Source organism: Mastomys coucha, unplaced genomic scaffold (genome assembly GCF_008632895.1).
Source record: "Mastomys coucha isolate ucsf_1 unplaced genomic scaffold, UCSF_Mcou_1 pScaffold20, whole genome shotgun sequence".
Lineage (NCBI taxonomy): Eukaryota > Metazoa > Chordata > Mammalia > Rodentia > Muridae > Mastomys > Mastomys coucha.
The window spans coordinates 121,510,826-121,523,564 of NW_022196903.1; the positions used below are offsets into that span (position 1 = coordinate 121,510,826).

The 12,739-nt window shown below is 42.6% G+C and overlaps 1 protein-coding gene and 1 pseudogene across 1 annotated transcript in view; one reads left to right on the forward strand and one right to left on the reverse strand.

The window, feature by feature from the left end:
* Window positions 1-3,623: 3,623 nt before the first annotated feature.
* On the forward strand, window positions 3,624-3,968 carry LOC116099658 (annotated as a pseudogene).
* Window positions 3,969-5,183: 1,215 nt separating this feature from the next.
* LOC116099657 (ovostatin homolog) overlaps window positions 5,184-12,739 on the reverse strand; it is a 51,258-nt gene continuing 43,702 nt past the window's right edge. Inside the window, exons 29-36 of the mRNA XM_031383576.1 lie at window positions 11,287-11,489; window positions 10,006-10,215; window positions 9,009-9,133; window positions 8,307-8,397; window positions 7,904-7,972; window positions 6,514-6,613; window positions 5,577-5,655; window positions 5,184-5,339 (exon numbers count right to left, since the gene is read on the reverse strand). Of these exons, the coding sequence (XP_031239436.1) occupies window positions 5,603-5,655; window positions 6,514-6,613; window positions 7,904-7,972; window positions 8,307-8,397; window positions 9,009-9,133; window positions 10,006-10,215; window positions 11,287-11,489 (851 nt within the window). The 3' untranslated portion in view covers window positions 5,184-5,339; window positions 5,577-5,602. The remainder of the gene's footprint in view (window positions 5,340-5,576; window positions 5,656-6,513; window positions 6,614-7,903; window positions 7,973-8,306; window positions 8,398-9,008; window positions 9,134-10,005; window positions 10,216-11,286; window positions 11,490-12,739) is intronic.

The following is a 12,739-nucleotide window of genomic DNA, read 5'->3' on the forward strand; positions in this document are numbered from 1 at the left end:
TTTGAATTCTGGGCTCCCGGTTCTGGCTTAATCCCTGGAGCTGGCTCCAGACACCTGGTGGGCCAAGCTGAGCTGCTGCCTCGGGAGTTCATTGAGGGGTCCCAATGGGGTCAGCAGGAACAGTACACTATCTATCTATCTATCTATTTATCTATCCCTGGTTCACCCCAAATAAAGCAAGTGTGTACAAGCCCAAATTAAGTAAAGCCTGGTGTGCAGTGGCACCTGGACACCCTGAGAGGGAGGAAACAGAAGACTGAATCAAAGCTGGACCCAGCTTTCATACCACACTGGCCCCCATAGATTTGTAGCCATAGTATAATGCAAAAATGCATTCAGTCCAACTTTGAAAGTCCTCATAGCCTATTAGTCTTAACACTGTTCAGAAGTCCAATGTTCAAAGTCTCTGAGACTCATGGCAATCTCTTAGCTATATCTCTCTGCAAAATCAAAATAAAAAAGCAGATCACTTACTCCCAACATACAAGGGCACAGGGCATGCATTAGTATTTCAAAAGGAAGGACAGGGACCTTAATTAGGAAATGCTGGACCAAAGTGAGACTTAAAACCAGCAGGGCAAACTCCAAATTCTGAATCTCCATGTCTGATGTCAAAGTGCTCTTCAGATCTCCAACTCCTTTGAGCTTTGTAAACCGTGACATCTCTTTCCTGGCAAAGGAAACTAGCTCCTCTTGGCAAGTATTTCATGACTCTGGCATATTGGACTCTCTAAAGAAATCTAGGCTTCGGCTTCACAGCTTCACAAAGTGAAGCTCTCTGGGCCTCCATGCAGAGACAACCTGACACACACCTGGCTTCAATGGCTTTCCGTAGCTGAGGAGAGAGATTCCACAACCCCTTTCTTGTATCATTGACTTTAAAGCTAAACCACTTCTGTCAAACTCTGGCTGAAACTACCAAGTTCTGCTGCTTGCTGGGGCTGGAATGTGGCTCCTTCTTTTAATTAAATTTGCACCGAGGAATATTTATTGATGGTTGTTGTGGTGGTTTGAATATGCTTGGCCCAGGGGGTGGTGCTATTAGGAGGTGTGGCCTTGTTGGAGGAAGTGTGTCACTTGGGGGGTGGGCTTTGAGACCTCCTCCTAGCTGCCCATGAGATAATCTTCTCCTGTTTGCCTTTAGAACAACATGTAGAGCTCTCAGCTCCTCCAGCACTGTGCCTGCCTGGATGCTGCCATATTTCTGGCCTTGATGACAATGGACTGGACTTCTGAACCTGTAGGCCAGCTCCAATTAAATGTTGCCTTTGTAAGAGTTGTGTTTCCTCAGCAATGGAAATCCTAACTAAGACAGCTGTGTTGACTAGTTTTTACGTTAGCTTGACAAGAGCTAGAGTTATCTGAGAGGAAGGATCCTTAATTGAAAATATGCCTCCCAAAGATCTGGCTACAGAGCATTTTTTAAATTAGTGACTGATGGAGGAGGACCCAGTCCCTTGTGGGAGATGCCATTCTTGGGCTGGGGGTCCTGGGTTCTATAAGAAAGCAGGCTGAACAAGCCATGATAAGCAAGCCAGTAAGCAGCACTCCTCCATGACCTCTGCATCAGCTCCTTCCTTAATGTTCCTGAAAACATCCCTAGAGCTATCTGTACCACGTGCAGGCAGCCCCACAGCCTTGACATCTCTTCTTTCTACAGCTGCTCTGAGTCTCCCCACTCTCCAGGAATTGTTTATTCCTTTTTATATTGTCGGGGTAGGGTATGCGACTTTTTTTGTTTCCCTCCTGAAGGTCATGAGCTTTCCTTTCTGCTTGAAGGGAATGTGTTAGTTTGGAGGAAGAAAATGTCATGTAATACATTGTCTTAAAGTTTTCATTGTACATATGTCTTTTACTCTCTTGGTTAGATTTGTTCATATGTATGATATATACATATGTTATAATATATGTATATATTGACTATACACACACACATGCATGAATGCACTCTACTATGTAGGTAACATTCCCTCCAAATTATTGTGATCCTTCAGATTCTCCTCAATAACTGTAGTCAGGTGGTCATGTTAGAACAACCAATCAGGAACCTACATATCTACCCACTTAAAACTCTGCAACGAGTTACAGGTGAAAGCTTGAGTCCCAATGATGACCCTCAGTCCCTACCTGGTCTGGCTGGCATCTGATGCCCCAGCCTTGGTTTCTTCTGTTAATCACACTTAGCTGCACCTCCTTGATCACACAGCACACCTCTACCTTATGAGTCTGTTTCTTTTCCTTGCTGATCTTACGACAGGAATGGTCTTTCCTGAGATATCTATATCATGAACTCCCTTTCCTACCTCAGGCTTTTGCCTAAATACCATTGCTGCGTGAGATTATCCTTAAAGTCATGTCTCCCTTTTCAGTCTTTCCTGCTCCCAACTCTCAGGGTATCCTGGATCTTCTGACCCTTCTCTACACTTTATGGCTTCTACAATCTTTATCGCCTTCCCAGGACTCATATTCTGTTTATCTATTGTGTCTGCATATATTGCTCATCAGACGGTGAGACCACAAGGATGACTATTTCTGTACTTTGTTCATTGTTGCTTCCTAAACACCAAGGGAGTGTTCAGCAACTGTTATCACTCAAGCCTAAGGCTCTGTACTAGGTCAACATGACATGGTAGACAAATGCAGGGAGTCCTCCATCAGTCTATCAAAAGGCAGATCAACAATTGGCCAGTTGTCTGTTGTCGTCAGTATGCCCTTCTTCCTTGCCTATAATTCGATAAACCATCTTATTATATATCTAATGTAACTACAGAATACACAAATAAACTGAGATTGATCATTTGTTTGGGAAGAAGAAGTTTCCTATGAACATATCAAAACAATAGAAAAGCAAAATGTCTCAGTGTTAAGCTATAAGGGGCATATTTTCATTGAGTGGAATATTTGAATACTCAGGCACACTGTGGGGTTTTTATTTTAATATTTTTACGAGTGCTGATGACCTGCTTATATTTGAATTGCTGTGTTTGATAAAATAGAAGAACAGAATCTTAACTAAGTAAGCCTGGTCACTCACCCACACAGACGGAGACAAGTGCTCACTGCGATGTCAATCAATAATAGGCTCATTGGTTAAATGCTTAGGTACTATGAGCATGCTACCCTGAACAGAGGAACTACATGAATGAACATATCTAATTACCCAAATTCTTTATATTTTCAAATTTTGTTGTGTCCTGATAGTCTAGGGCAGCATTCTCAACCTATGGTTTAAGACTCCTTTGCAGGTGGGTCGAATGGCCCTTTCATATGGGTTACCCAAGACTATCAGAAAATGACTCATAACAGTAACAAAATTACAGTTATGAAGTAGCGATGAAACACAGCCCGAGAGGAGCGGACTGGCAGGGCGACCTCTGCACCTCAGCAGCTGCCAAGCGCCCGCCCTATCGCGCGCGGCCGCGTCACTGCCCCGCCCCAGCCCCGCCCCGGCCCATCTGGGACCAGTCCCCGGCTGCGGTCCAAGCCTCGCCTGGGCGTCTCTGCGGGCGGAGCGAGCTGGGTGCCGCTGGGCGGCCGCAGCGCGCCTAGGGTCCCTGGGGTGCCGGAGCCAGCCGGCCGGCGGGAGCGTGCAGCGGTCCGTAGCGGGAGGACTGTTCTATCCCATGGCCGGAAGTTATGGTGGGATAGCTGATGACGGTTCTATTGATTATACAGTCCATGAAGCCTGGAACGAAGCCACCAATGTTTACTTGATGTCTTTTTGTATCCTTGTTAGCTTTTTGTATCCTTGTTAGCTTTGGTATCTTCATGTATGCCAAGAGGAATAAAAGAAAACTTACGAGAATCTTTATAGTGTGCCTCTCGCAGAAGAAATGCTGTCAGAGCCAAGCTTCAATGACACAGTGAGCGGGATTCGCTTAAGACAGCAAGTGGAGGCGCATCCAGTTTCAAGAAAGTATCAACAGCCACAAAGCCAGGCTGACAGCGTGCAGCTCTCGTTGGAGTAAAACTTTAGACTGAGCAATGGAAGTGAATATGATGCAGTACGAGAAACAAGTTCCTTATCCTTTATAAGTGATGTTCTGTGAGTTCATCACTGTGCCCCTCCCCAGGCCGACAGTGCGCTACTGCTTCTAGGACTTTCTGCATAGGTGCCAAAATGTTTAGAAGGAAATTGCTTAGTGACTAGAGATGGGGACTTGCCCTTTTGAGGATCAATGATGTCCCCAGGATACAGTGAAAAATACAAACATGTCTTTGGAAACAAGAAAAAAATTATGATGAAGGTCGTGACAGCATGAGGAACGGTACTAAGGGGTCACAGCATTAGGAAGGCCTAGGGGATCTTGGTTCCAAATTCGTTAACTGCTTGACTGGAGAATTTGTTGGTTGCCTTTTCCTGTCTGTAAAAGAATCTTAGTGAGTCCAGAAGCCTGTGTTAAAACTGATACAGAAGCTTTTCATTTCTATCATTTTCCCCAGGTTTTCCCCTCTTTTCTGTCCTCAGTATAAATTCATTACCACAGCAAGAATGCTAAGTCAGACAAAGAGAATAGATTACAGTACTGCTCTCCAGTTACAAGTGATAAGCTTGAAGCAGTACAATAGTTCTGTTTTTAATGGGCACCTTTTAAATTAAATTTAATTTTTTATTAAATTATTTTATTTATTTACATTCCAAATGTTGCCCCCCTTTCCTGGTCCCCCCCCCAGAGTTCTTCATCCCATCCTCTCTCCCCTTTGCCTCTGAGAGGGTGTTCCCTAACTCCTCCCTCTACCCCTATCATCACCTCCCCTACCCTCAAACACCCCCATCCTTGGGGCATCAAGTCTCTCCAGGATTAGCTGCATCCTCTTCCACTGATTTTTAAAATGACAAAATGCTGTGTAGTTGCCTTTTCAACCTTGTGCTCAATAAGGCTATCCCTGAACTCAGGGCTCTTTTCTGCTTCCCATGTGCCTTGATTTCCAATTGTTCTCTGAGAGAGACTGTGTTTTACTGTGTGTGTTTCTGTTGACCTGAGACAGAGTACTTTCCTACTTTAATCTCCTCCATCTCCACTTCTATTTCTCTCCATTTTTGGGGTTCCGGTTCTGTATAGTTCAGATGCCCAAACTTGAGTTTAAACTTGACAGAAATGAAGCAAATCATTCAGGTGCGCTCAAAGCCCTGAGATTTCTATAATGAAAACGACAAAGGATAGAAGACAGTGGCCTCGGACTTGAAATGATGCCATTTAATGGAAGGAAGGAAGTGAAGCTGACAAGAAGTCATTGTGATGGAAGAGCCTTCAGGATGCGAGGTGCTTGATCAGGCTCTCTGCTAGGATGGTGGCCAGGAGAACAGTTTATTTAAAGAAGTAGTCTCATACCTATAACTGAAAGCATAGTTTAAACAGTAAGTAGACATGTAAATTCTCTCTCTTCTCCAACCCCATACAGAGAGAGAGAGAGAGAGAGAGAGAGAGAGAGAGAGAGAGAGAGAGCTCTATAAACATATCATGCATGCTGACGTATAAGTACATGTAGATATGTTTTTACAACTTGTCAAGGTATTAAGAAAAACGTGAGAGGCTTTAAGAAGCATATGCGTGGCTTTTGTACAATGTCCTTACTTTCTTTTTCTGTGCACTTCTTTGTCTTATTGGGAATCCGAAGTGCTATTGATGTTGTAAGCATCAAAAGCATATTCACCTGGAAAATAAAAAGAGCATTTGTCTTTCCCAGATCTCCAACCATGTGTAAGACACTAAATCTAATCTTCCATATATATATATATATATATATATATATATATATATATATATATATATATATATAGGGTATTTTGAGACAGGGTTTCTCTGTGTAGCCCTGGCTGTCCTGGAACTCACTCTGTAGACTAGGCTGGTCTCGAACTCAGAAATCCACCTGCCTCTGCCTCCAACTGCTGGGATTAAAGGCATTCGCCACCACTGCTTGGCTCCAATAATTTTTAAAAGAGAAGTAGCCATGTATCCATTTTATCAAGCCTGAAATATTCTACTAAAGGAAGTCATATGATGGGGTGCATTAAATTAGTAAAGGACAGGCCTTGCTCATCTACTCCTAGACAGACTTTGTATGGCATCCAACAAGAAACTAACCAAGCTCACTTCCCAGGGGATGTGTCATGGTCTCCATAAGTCACTGCTTTGAAGCATAATCTATTATGTTTTTTCCTATAATGCTTTCTCTTGCATTCTTAAGTTGAAATCATAAAGCCCCATGCAATAGTAAGTCTCTGACTCAATAACAACAACAAGGAAAAGGGCTTGGAAGGTCAGCATCATTTATATTCCTAGTTAAGGACCAATCTTTTCACAATACAGCTAAGAGATTCTAAGTGTTAGGATACCCTGTGAACTGGAACAGTCAGAATCCACATCTTGAAATTAAAAAAAAGAAATATCCCAAAACATGAGCCCATTACTTGCTCACTTTTTGAAGATGGAGAGTGATGGTTTGGGGTTTGCTGTGGCTCAGACAGTGTGAGCTACAGACGTATTCAATGGCTGTGATGTGGCTGTTTACCTTTTTCATAGCTGTGGACTGAGACTGGGGCTGGCTGCATGTTGACCACAAGGTTGGTTTGTTCAATAGAGAAGGTAAAGTGGGTTGCTTCCTTGGGAACCTATGAAGACATGAATGACAAGCAAATCCTAGTAGGTCAGAAAAAAAGAGCCACTGAGAAACTCCATGAGCTCGTGATCTACTTTATTTAGACACCTCGCTCACCACTAGCTTATAGGATAGCAAAACAGTGAGTTTGCTGACATTAAATCATGTCAACATTTAAGCGGCACTGCTCACAGTAAAGTACATAGGTGCTTTTATTAAGGGAAGGTACTCAAACATGTTAGAGAGTGTGGGTTGAGGTGAGTGGGAATGATGTATGTATAGAAAGAGTGCTTTGAAAGTCACATCACGCTTTGGAGTTTCTCACGCCCAAAGTAAAAGTAGAATTACGATATGATTCAGAAAGCTTACTTGAGAAGATGCATCCAAGAGGAATTAGATTATTATCTTGAAAAGGTGCTGCCATGCTCTCTTCAACATCAGTCACAATTGCCAAGGTACAGAAATAATTCACAGCTGTTTACTAACGGATTGATGGATACTAAAACTGTGGCAGGCACATGATAGGAAATGGAGATTTTTGAAGAAGGATACTTTTCACTATTGACAGTGGATGTCTGCTAGGCAGGGAGAGCCAGTTTTCTTCAGAGGTGTGGTCTCTGATAGGTTGAACATATCACAGTGGATGGTTCCATATCCATGTACATATGGGCAGTACCAATTAGACTTGACGGGTTACTTAAAAGAGGACATGAAGTTTTGTGTGTGTGTGTGTGTGTGTGTGTGTGTGTGTGTGTGTGTGTTTGGTCCTGGGAGGAGATGCAAGGGATGAAGAATGAATATACTCAAAATACCCTGTATATGTGTATGAAATTAAGTAAGACAAATTTAAAAATATTATGCTAAAAAGATAATTTTATGAAGAGAGGATTGTTAATTGGTTTGTTTGTAATAATCAACTCACAATGTATATATATGTCAAAATGTCACGGTATATATTTTAACTATATACAGTTTAAGCAATAAAAACCATACATTCTTCATTGATTTTCAAGTTGTAGAAGAATTATTCATCTCTGTAACTGACTACGTTACATTTTGTAAGAATTAAAGATGTTTCTAAATACGAATCAGGCAAGCACGGCTTACACAAAATAACTTGTTAATACAAATGATATGATTAGTGAGACAGAACACAGCCTATATTCCATGTCTCATTAAAACAATAAGGTTTTTCACACATGTCCATAATAAATAGAAGCTTTAAAACACCCTTCAGAAGACAAAGCCACAAAACAGAACTCAGAAAGTCGTGAAAGAAAAAAAAAACTATTGTTGAACTTACATTTTTCAAGTGGAAAAGAACGTGGCCAATCTTTATGTCCGTCTTCATTACTTGACTATTGGATTTAAGCTTTGAAGAGATTGACAAGAAGGGTGGAGGATCAGAACACCTGGTTCTCCCTCTAGAAATGAGCACTCTGCTGTCAGTTTAGAGAAAGTTCCCTTTGTACCTCAGTGTTTCAGTGAGTATACAAGGAAACTGGGCAAAGAAACACATGATCAACAGTGGACATAATGACTCTGCATTTCTGCAGAATAGAAATATAATCCCTCCTGTTGCAATACAGACAAAATACAAACGTGAACTCTGAAGAAATGTGCTTAGATGAAGAATTCCATTATTCGGTTTGTTTTTATGCATCCTCACTTTCTCTGTGCTGGGGAACAGGGCTACCCTTATTTACCTCCTCAATGGATGAGAGGACTGGAGTAAAGCCAGAGAGCATCTTCACATTCACGAGGACTGTCCCGGAGCTTTCATGAGCTCCAGTGTACCTGAAACGAGAAAACAAACCTATCTCTACATGGGTTTAGAAACATGAGCTCTCTCAGTGAGAGTGGCAGGTGGGCAGGTGCACTAATAAGCTTGAAGTCTGGAGAGCTGGCATAAGCAAGAAAGGAAGGAGCTGGGAAACCTCATCCTTTGCCATTTGCCTGCAATCATAGCTGAGTGACGGTGGTCGAGATGCCAGGTGGGCGAGGCGACATTAGCTGGTTCCGATCATGACCTCTGTGAACAGAAAGCCTTCCCAAATCTCACAAAGTCAGAACCTACAGACAGAACTTCCTTGTTTACATCGTGTGTGTTCCTGTCAGCTTTAGATTTGCCCAATACCAGAGAAAAGTTTCCACACTCTTAATGGATCAACAAGGCAACAGCTCTCAGGTTGTAGCTGAGGAGTATATGTGTGTAGATATTGCTGAAGATCTGTCTAATAAGCCAGTATCTAAAAAAGGCAGTCAAGTGGCCTTGGGGTAGATCACCAGTCAACATGGGACTCACTGTGGTCACTGTCATTCAGACTTGGTTTCCTTCAGTCCTGTTTGAAATAACTCTTTGATAGAGTTCTCTGACCTGGGAGTGGATGTCAAAATGTTACACTTACGTGAGGGTCACCGTGAGGTCAAACTTGGTCTGGAATTCATCTGAAGAGTTGCTCTTTTCAGTTTTTACAGAAAGAGTAAATCCTGAGGCCTCCTTAGGAAGTGGCACATTGTACCTGAGGGTGGCCTGGGAAGGATGACATCTTGAAATATCATTCTGTAGTAAACACTGAAGAACTTGTTATCTCTTTAACTCCATTATTAATGTGTTTTATAGCGTTATCATCAGGGAATAAGGATCCATGAAATGTTTATGGAGGACAGCAAGATGATGAAATTGGATGAGGGCAGAATACTTTCTATCAGAAGAACAAATTTAATTTCTAAAAATGTTTAATTTGTATATGTGTGTGTGTGTTTGGGGGAGACAGTGGGGGTACAGAAAGAGCATTATGAAATGGAAAGAAGAGCTCTTCTTTGGGGAGATAGTGGGGTGCATATGACATGAAAGCAGAAGGAGGATATTGATGGGGTGGGCCTTCAACAAAAGGGGGTTAAGGGGTGATGAGAGTAAGGAAGGAAGACAAATAACAAAACATGCACGAAAATGCTATCAGAAAACTTATTACTGTTTGCCAACTTTACTATTCTTTTAAAGATTTATTTTATTCTATGGATGTGGGTGTTTTGCCTGCATCTATGCACCACATAGTGGTGGTCAGGGCTAACAGAGGCCAGAGGAGGGCATCAGATCTCTTGGACTGGAGTTGTGACCACCATGTGGGTGGTCAGAATTGAACCCTGATCCTCTAGAAGAGCAGCCAGTGTTCTTAACTACAGAATCATCTCTCCAGTCCCTAAATGTTAACTTTAAAAGTAATAAAAATATGAGTAACTTCTCTATAACATATCTTGTATTTTCTGCCATTGATTAGAAAAATATGAGAGAAGCAGGAAACAGGAAGAGTCAAAATGACAAAAGACATCTGACATAGCTGAACAGTAGTCTGGATTCTTATAGACAGGCTCAGTTCTCCCTGTGAGGAAGGCTTCCATTACCTGGATAAACGAGCATCCGTCTCCTTCTACATCCACTGTGTGTTGTTGGTAGACTTTGGATACTTTTGAGTGCTGGACCAGAAGGCGGTTATCTCTGTTAACATGGAAAACCTCCTCAGACTCCTCTGTGCTCAGGGTGACAGTGTTTTGAGGGTTGGAGCCAGTTAACTTCATGTATCGGGTTAGAGCGAGAAGGCATACAGTGGTGTCCTGAACAGAACAGTGGTATAGGTCAGCCATTGTTGACCATGAACTTCCCATCAGTCTCTACAAACATTCCTGAAGCTACCGGTAGGACACGGATCGATGCCACAAACACCAGAGAACGCTTAGTTGGGTGAGCTGCTGCCAATTCATTGTCTTTAGCAAATTAGTTAGTTTTCAGTTTTCTGAAATTTTTTTTTAATAAATCGCCATCTCCAAGGCTGACATCATGTCAAATCTAGTCAGGAAGTGAAGGTTCCACACAGTGTGATGACTACACTTCTGTTCTCCTTATCCTCAAAGAGGGACAAAGGTCAGCAAAGGGTCTTTGGAAATTCATCACCCTGTCCTCTCTTGGGGACTCAACCTTAAAGGAGGAGAGAAAAGGACATCGTCCTTATTAAATAAAACTCTATTTTCCCTGACTTTCAGTTTTCCCTGTTAGGGAAGGGATCATCCGTGGTCATTTTCTTGTTTTCTGTTCCCACTTTTGCTTTCTTTGATGTAGAGACCACAGAAGCATAGAGGAATCTCTATTCCTATTTGACGTGTGCTTTGACCATTGTACCGTCAGATATCTACAATACATAGACTCTATTCTTTTGAAGAACATTTCTTCTGGACCTTCATTCTGCTTTCCACTGTGCAATGGAGACACAGTCGGCCTAAATTCCTTAAGAGGGAATAAACTCTCATTTATCCCCTAAGATAAGAGTCTCCTCGCCAGAGTGTCTGAGACACAAGGACGAGCCCATGAATACTCATTGGCTAAATAATTCTGCCTATGGTTCCGAATATGAAATGTGAGGGCTGGAGACATGGCTCAATGGTTAAGAGCACTATTGCTCTTGCAGAGGACCTAGGCTTAATTCCCAGCATCCCCAGGGTGGCTAACAATTCAGATCAAAGTGATCTAATGTATGTGGTGCACACACATGCAAAACATTCATATACACAAAGCAAAATGCATAAATCTTTTAAAAGGGTGTCTAATGCTCTTCATCTCAGAAGCTCTGTTGTCACGACAATTATGATTATTGTCTTGAGTGTCATCTTCATCCTGTATCAGCCAATCACCTGCATGGCAGAGAAGCCTCCATGGGAGTTCATTCGCTGGGCAAGCCACTGCACAATCTTGCTGGCATAATCGAGGTCCTGAGTGTCCTGGGAAAGGACAGCCAATAGCACATAGCACGTCTTCTCTGTCTCACCGGAAAGTGCCGAAGGAATGAATGACGGAGAGTTGTCTGTCTCAGGTGTCTCCCAGTATATCATATTATCTGAGAAAGTGGGGTAAAAATCAGCCTCTATATAAAGAGTTTCCACAAATCCTTAAAACAAGCTCCTCTAAGTTACCCACTCAGAGGGGACAGGTTCTATTCTTTGGATTCCTGTTGTGGCCTGAATCTTAAATGCATGTACTGAAACCTTGACCTCAACTTTCAGGATAGGACCTTTAAAGAGGCAATGCAGTTAAAATGAGTTTTCTAAGGTGGTACATGATCCAATTTGATGGTGATTATGAGAAGATGAAATATGGACAAATGAAAGGGAGACAAAGGTGTCTACACACAGAGGACACACATGAAGGCAGAGGAAGAAGCAGTCCACTTCAGGCAAAGAGCCCATACTTCCTGCTGTCAGGATCTTACACTTCTATCCTCTAGAGAGAAAAAAACATTCTGAGGTTTAAGTCAACCAGTCTGGTATTTTTTTTATGACCGACCATGGGCAATAAATATGGCATCTCCTTAGGGTTTACTTAACATCCCAAAGTCTCAGAAGTAATTACTGTCTGTATCCTTTCCTTCATGTGTTTGAGAAAAATTGGTGGAAAACAGAAAGTCATAGATGCTGATAACATCTGTCCCAAAACTGGGAGTAACTTGGACTAGTGGGACCAGGCACACAGGAACTCTGCCAGCCCAGTGGCTCAGGTTCCTTCCGGTCCCACAACACCCAGAGGAAGCTCCACTCCCAGGCACTCTAACACACATAGGCTCAGAGGTGAGGAGGACACAACATCTGTCCCAACACCGGGAGTAACTGGGACCAGCAGGACTCAGGCACACAGGAACTCTGCCAGCCCAGTGGTTTGGGTTGCTTCCTGACTGTCTGGGCCAACTGTGCCTTGAGCAGACCTTGGGCACAAACTCTGTAGTCATTCCCAAAACAAACAGAGGAAGCTGCTGCACTTCCAGGTGCTCTAACAAGCCCAGGGTCACAGGATACCAGAATCACAGGATCACAGAGACACCTTGACTCTGAGGAGTTCTGACACAATCAGGATCACAGGAAGGACAGGCTCAGTCAGATTTAGCAAAGGCAGGTAGCACTAGAGATAACTAGATGATGTGGGGCAAGCGTAAGAATATAAGCAACACAAACCAAGGTTACTTGACATCATCAGAACCCAATACTCTCACCTTTGCAAGTCCTGGACACACCATCACACTGGAAAGGCAAGATTCAGATCTAAAATCACTTCTCATGGTGATGATACAGGACTTTAAGAAAGACATAAATAGCA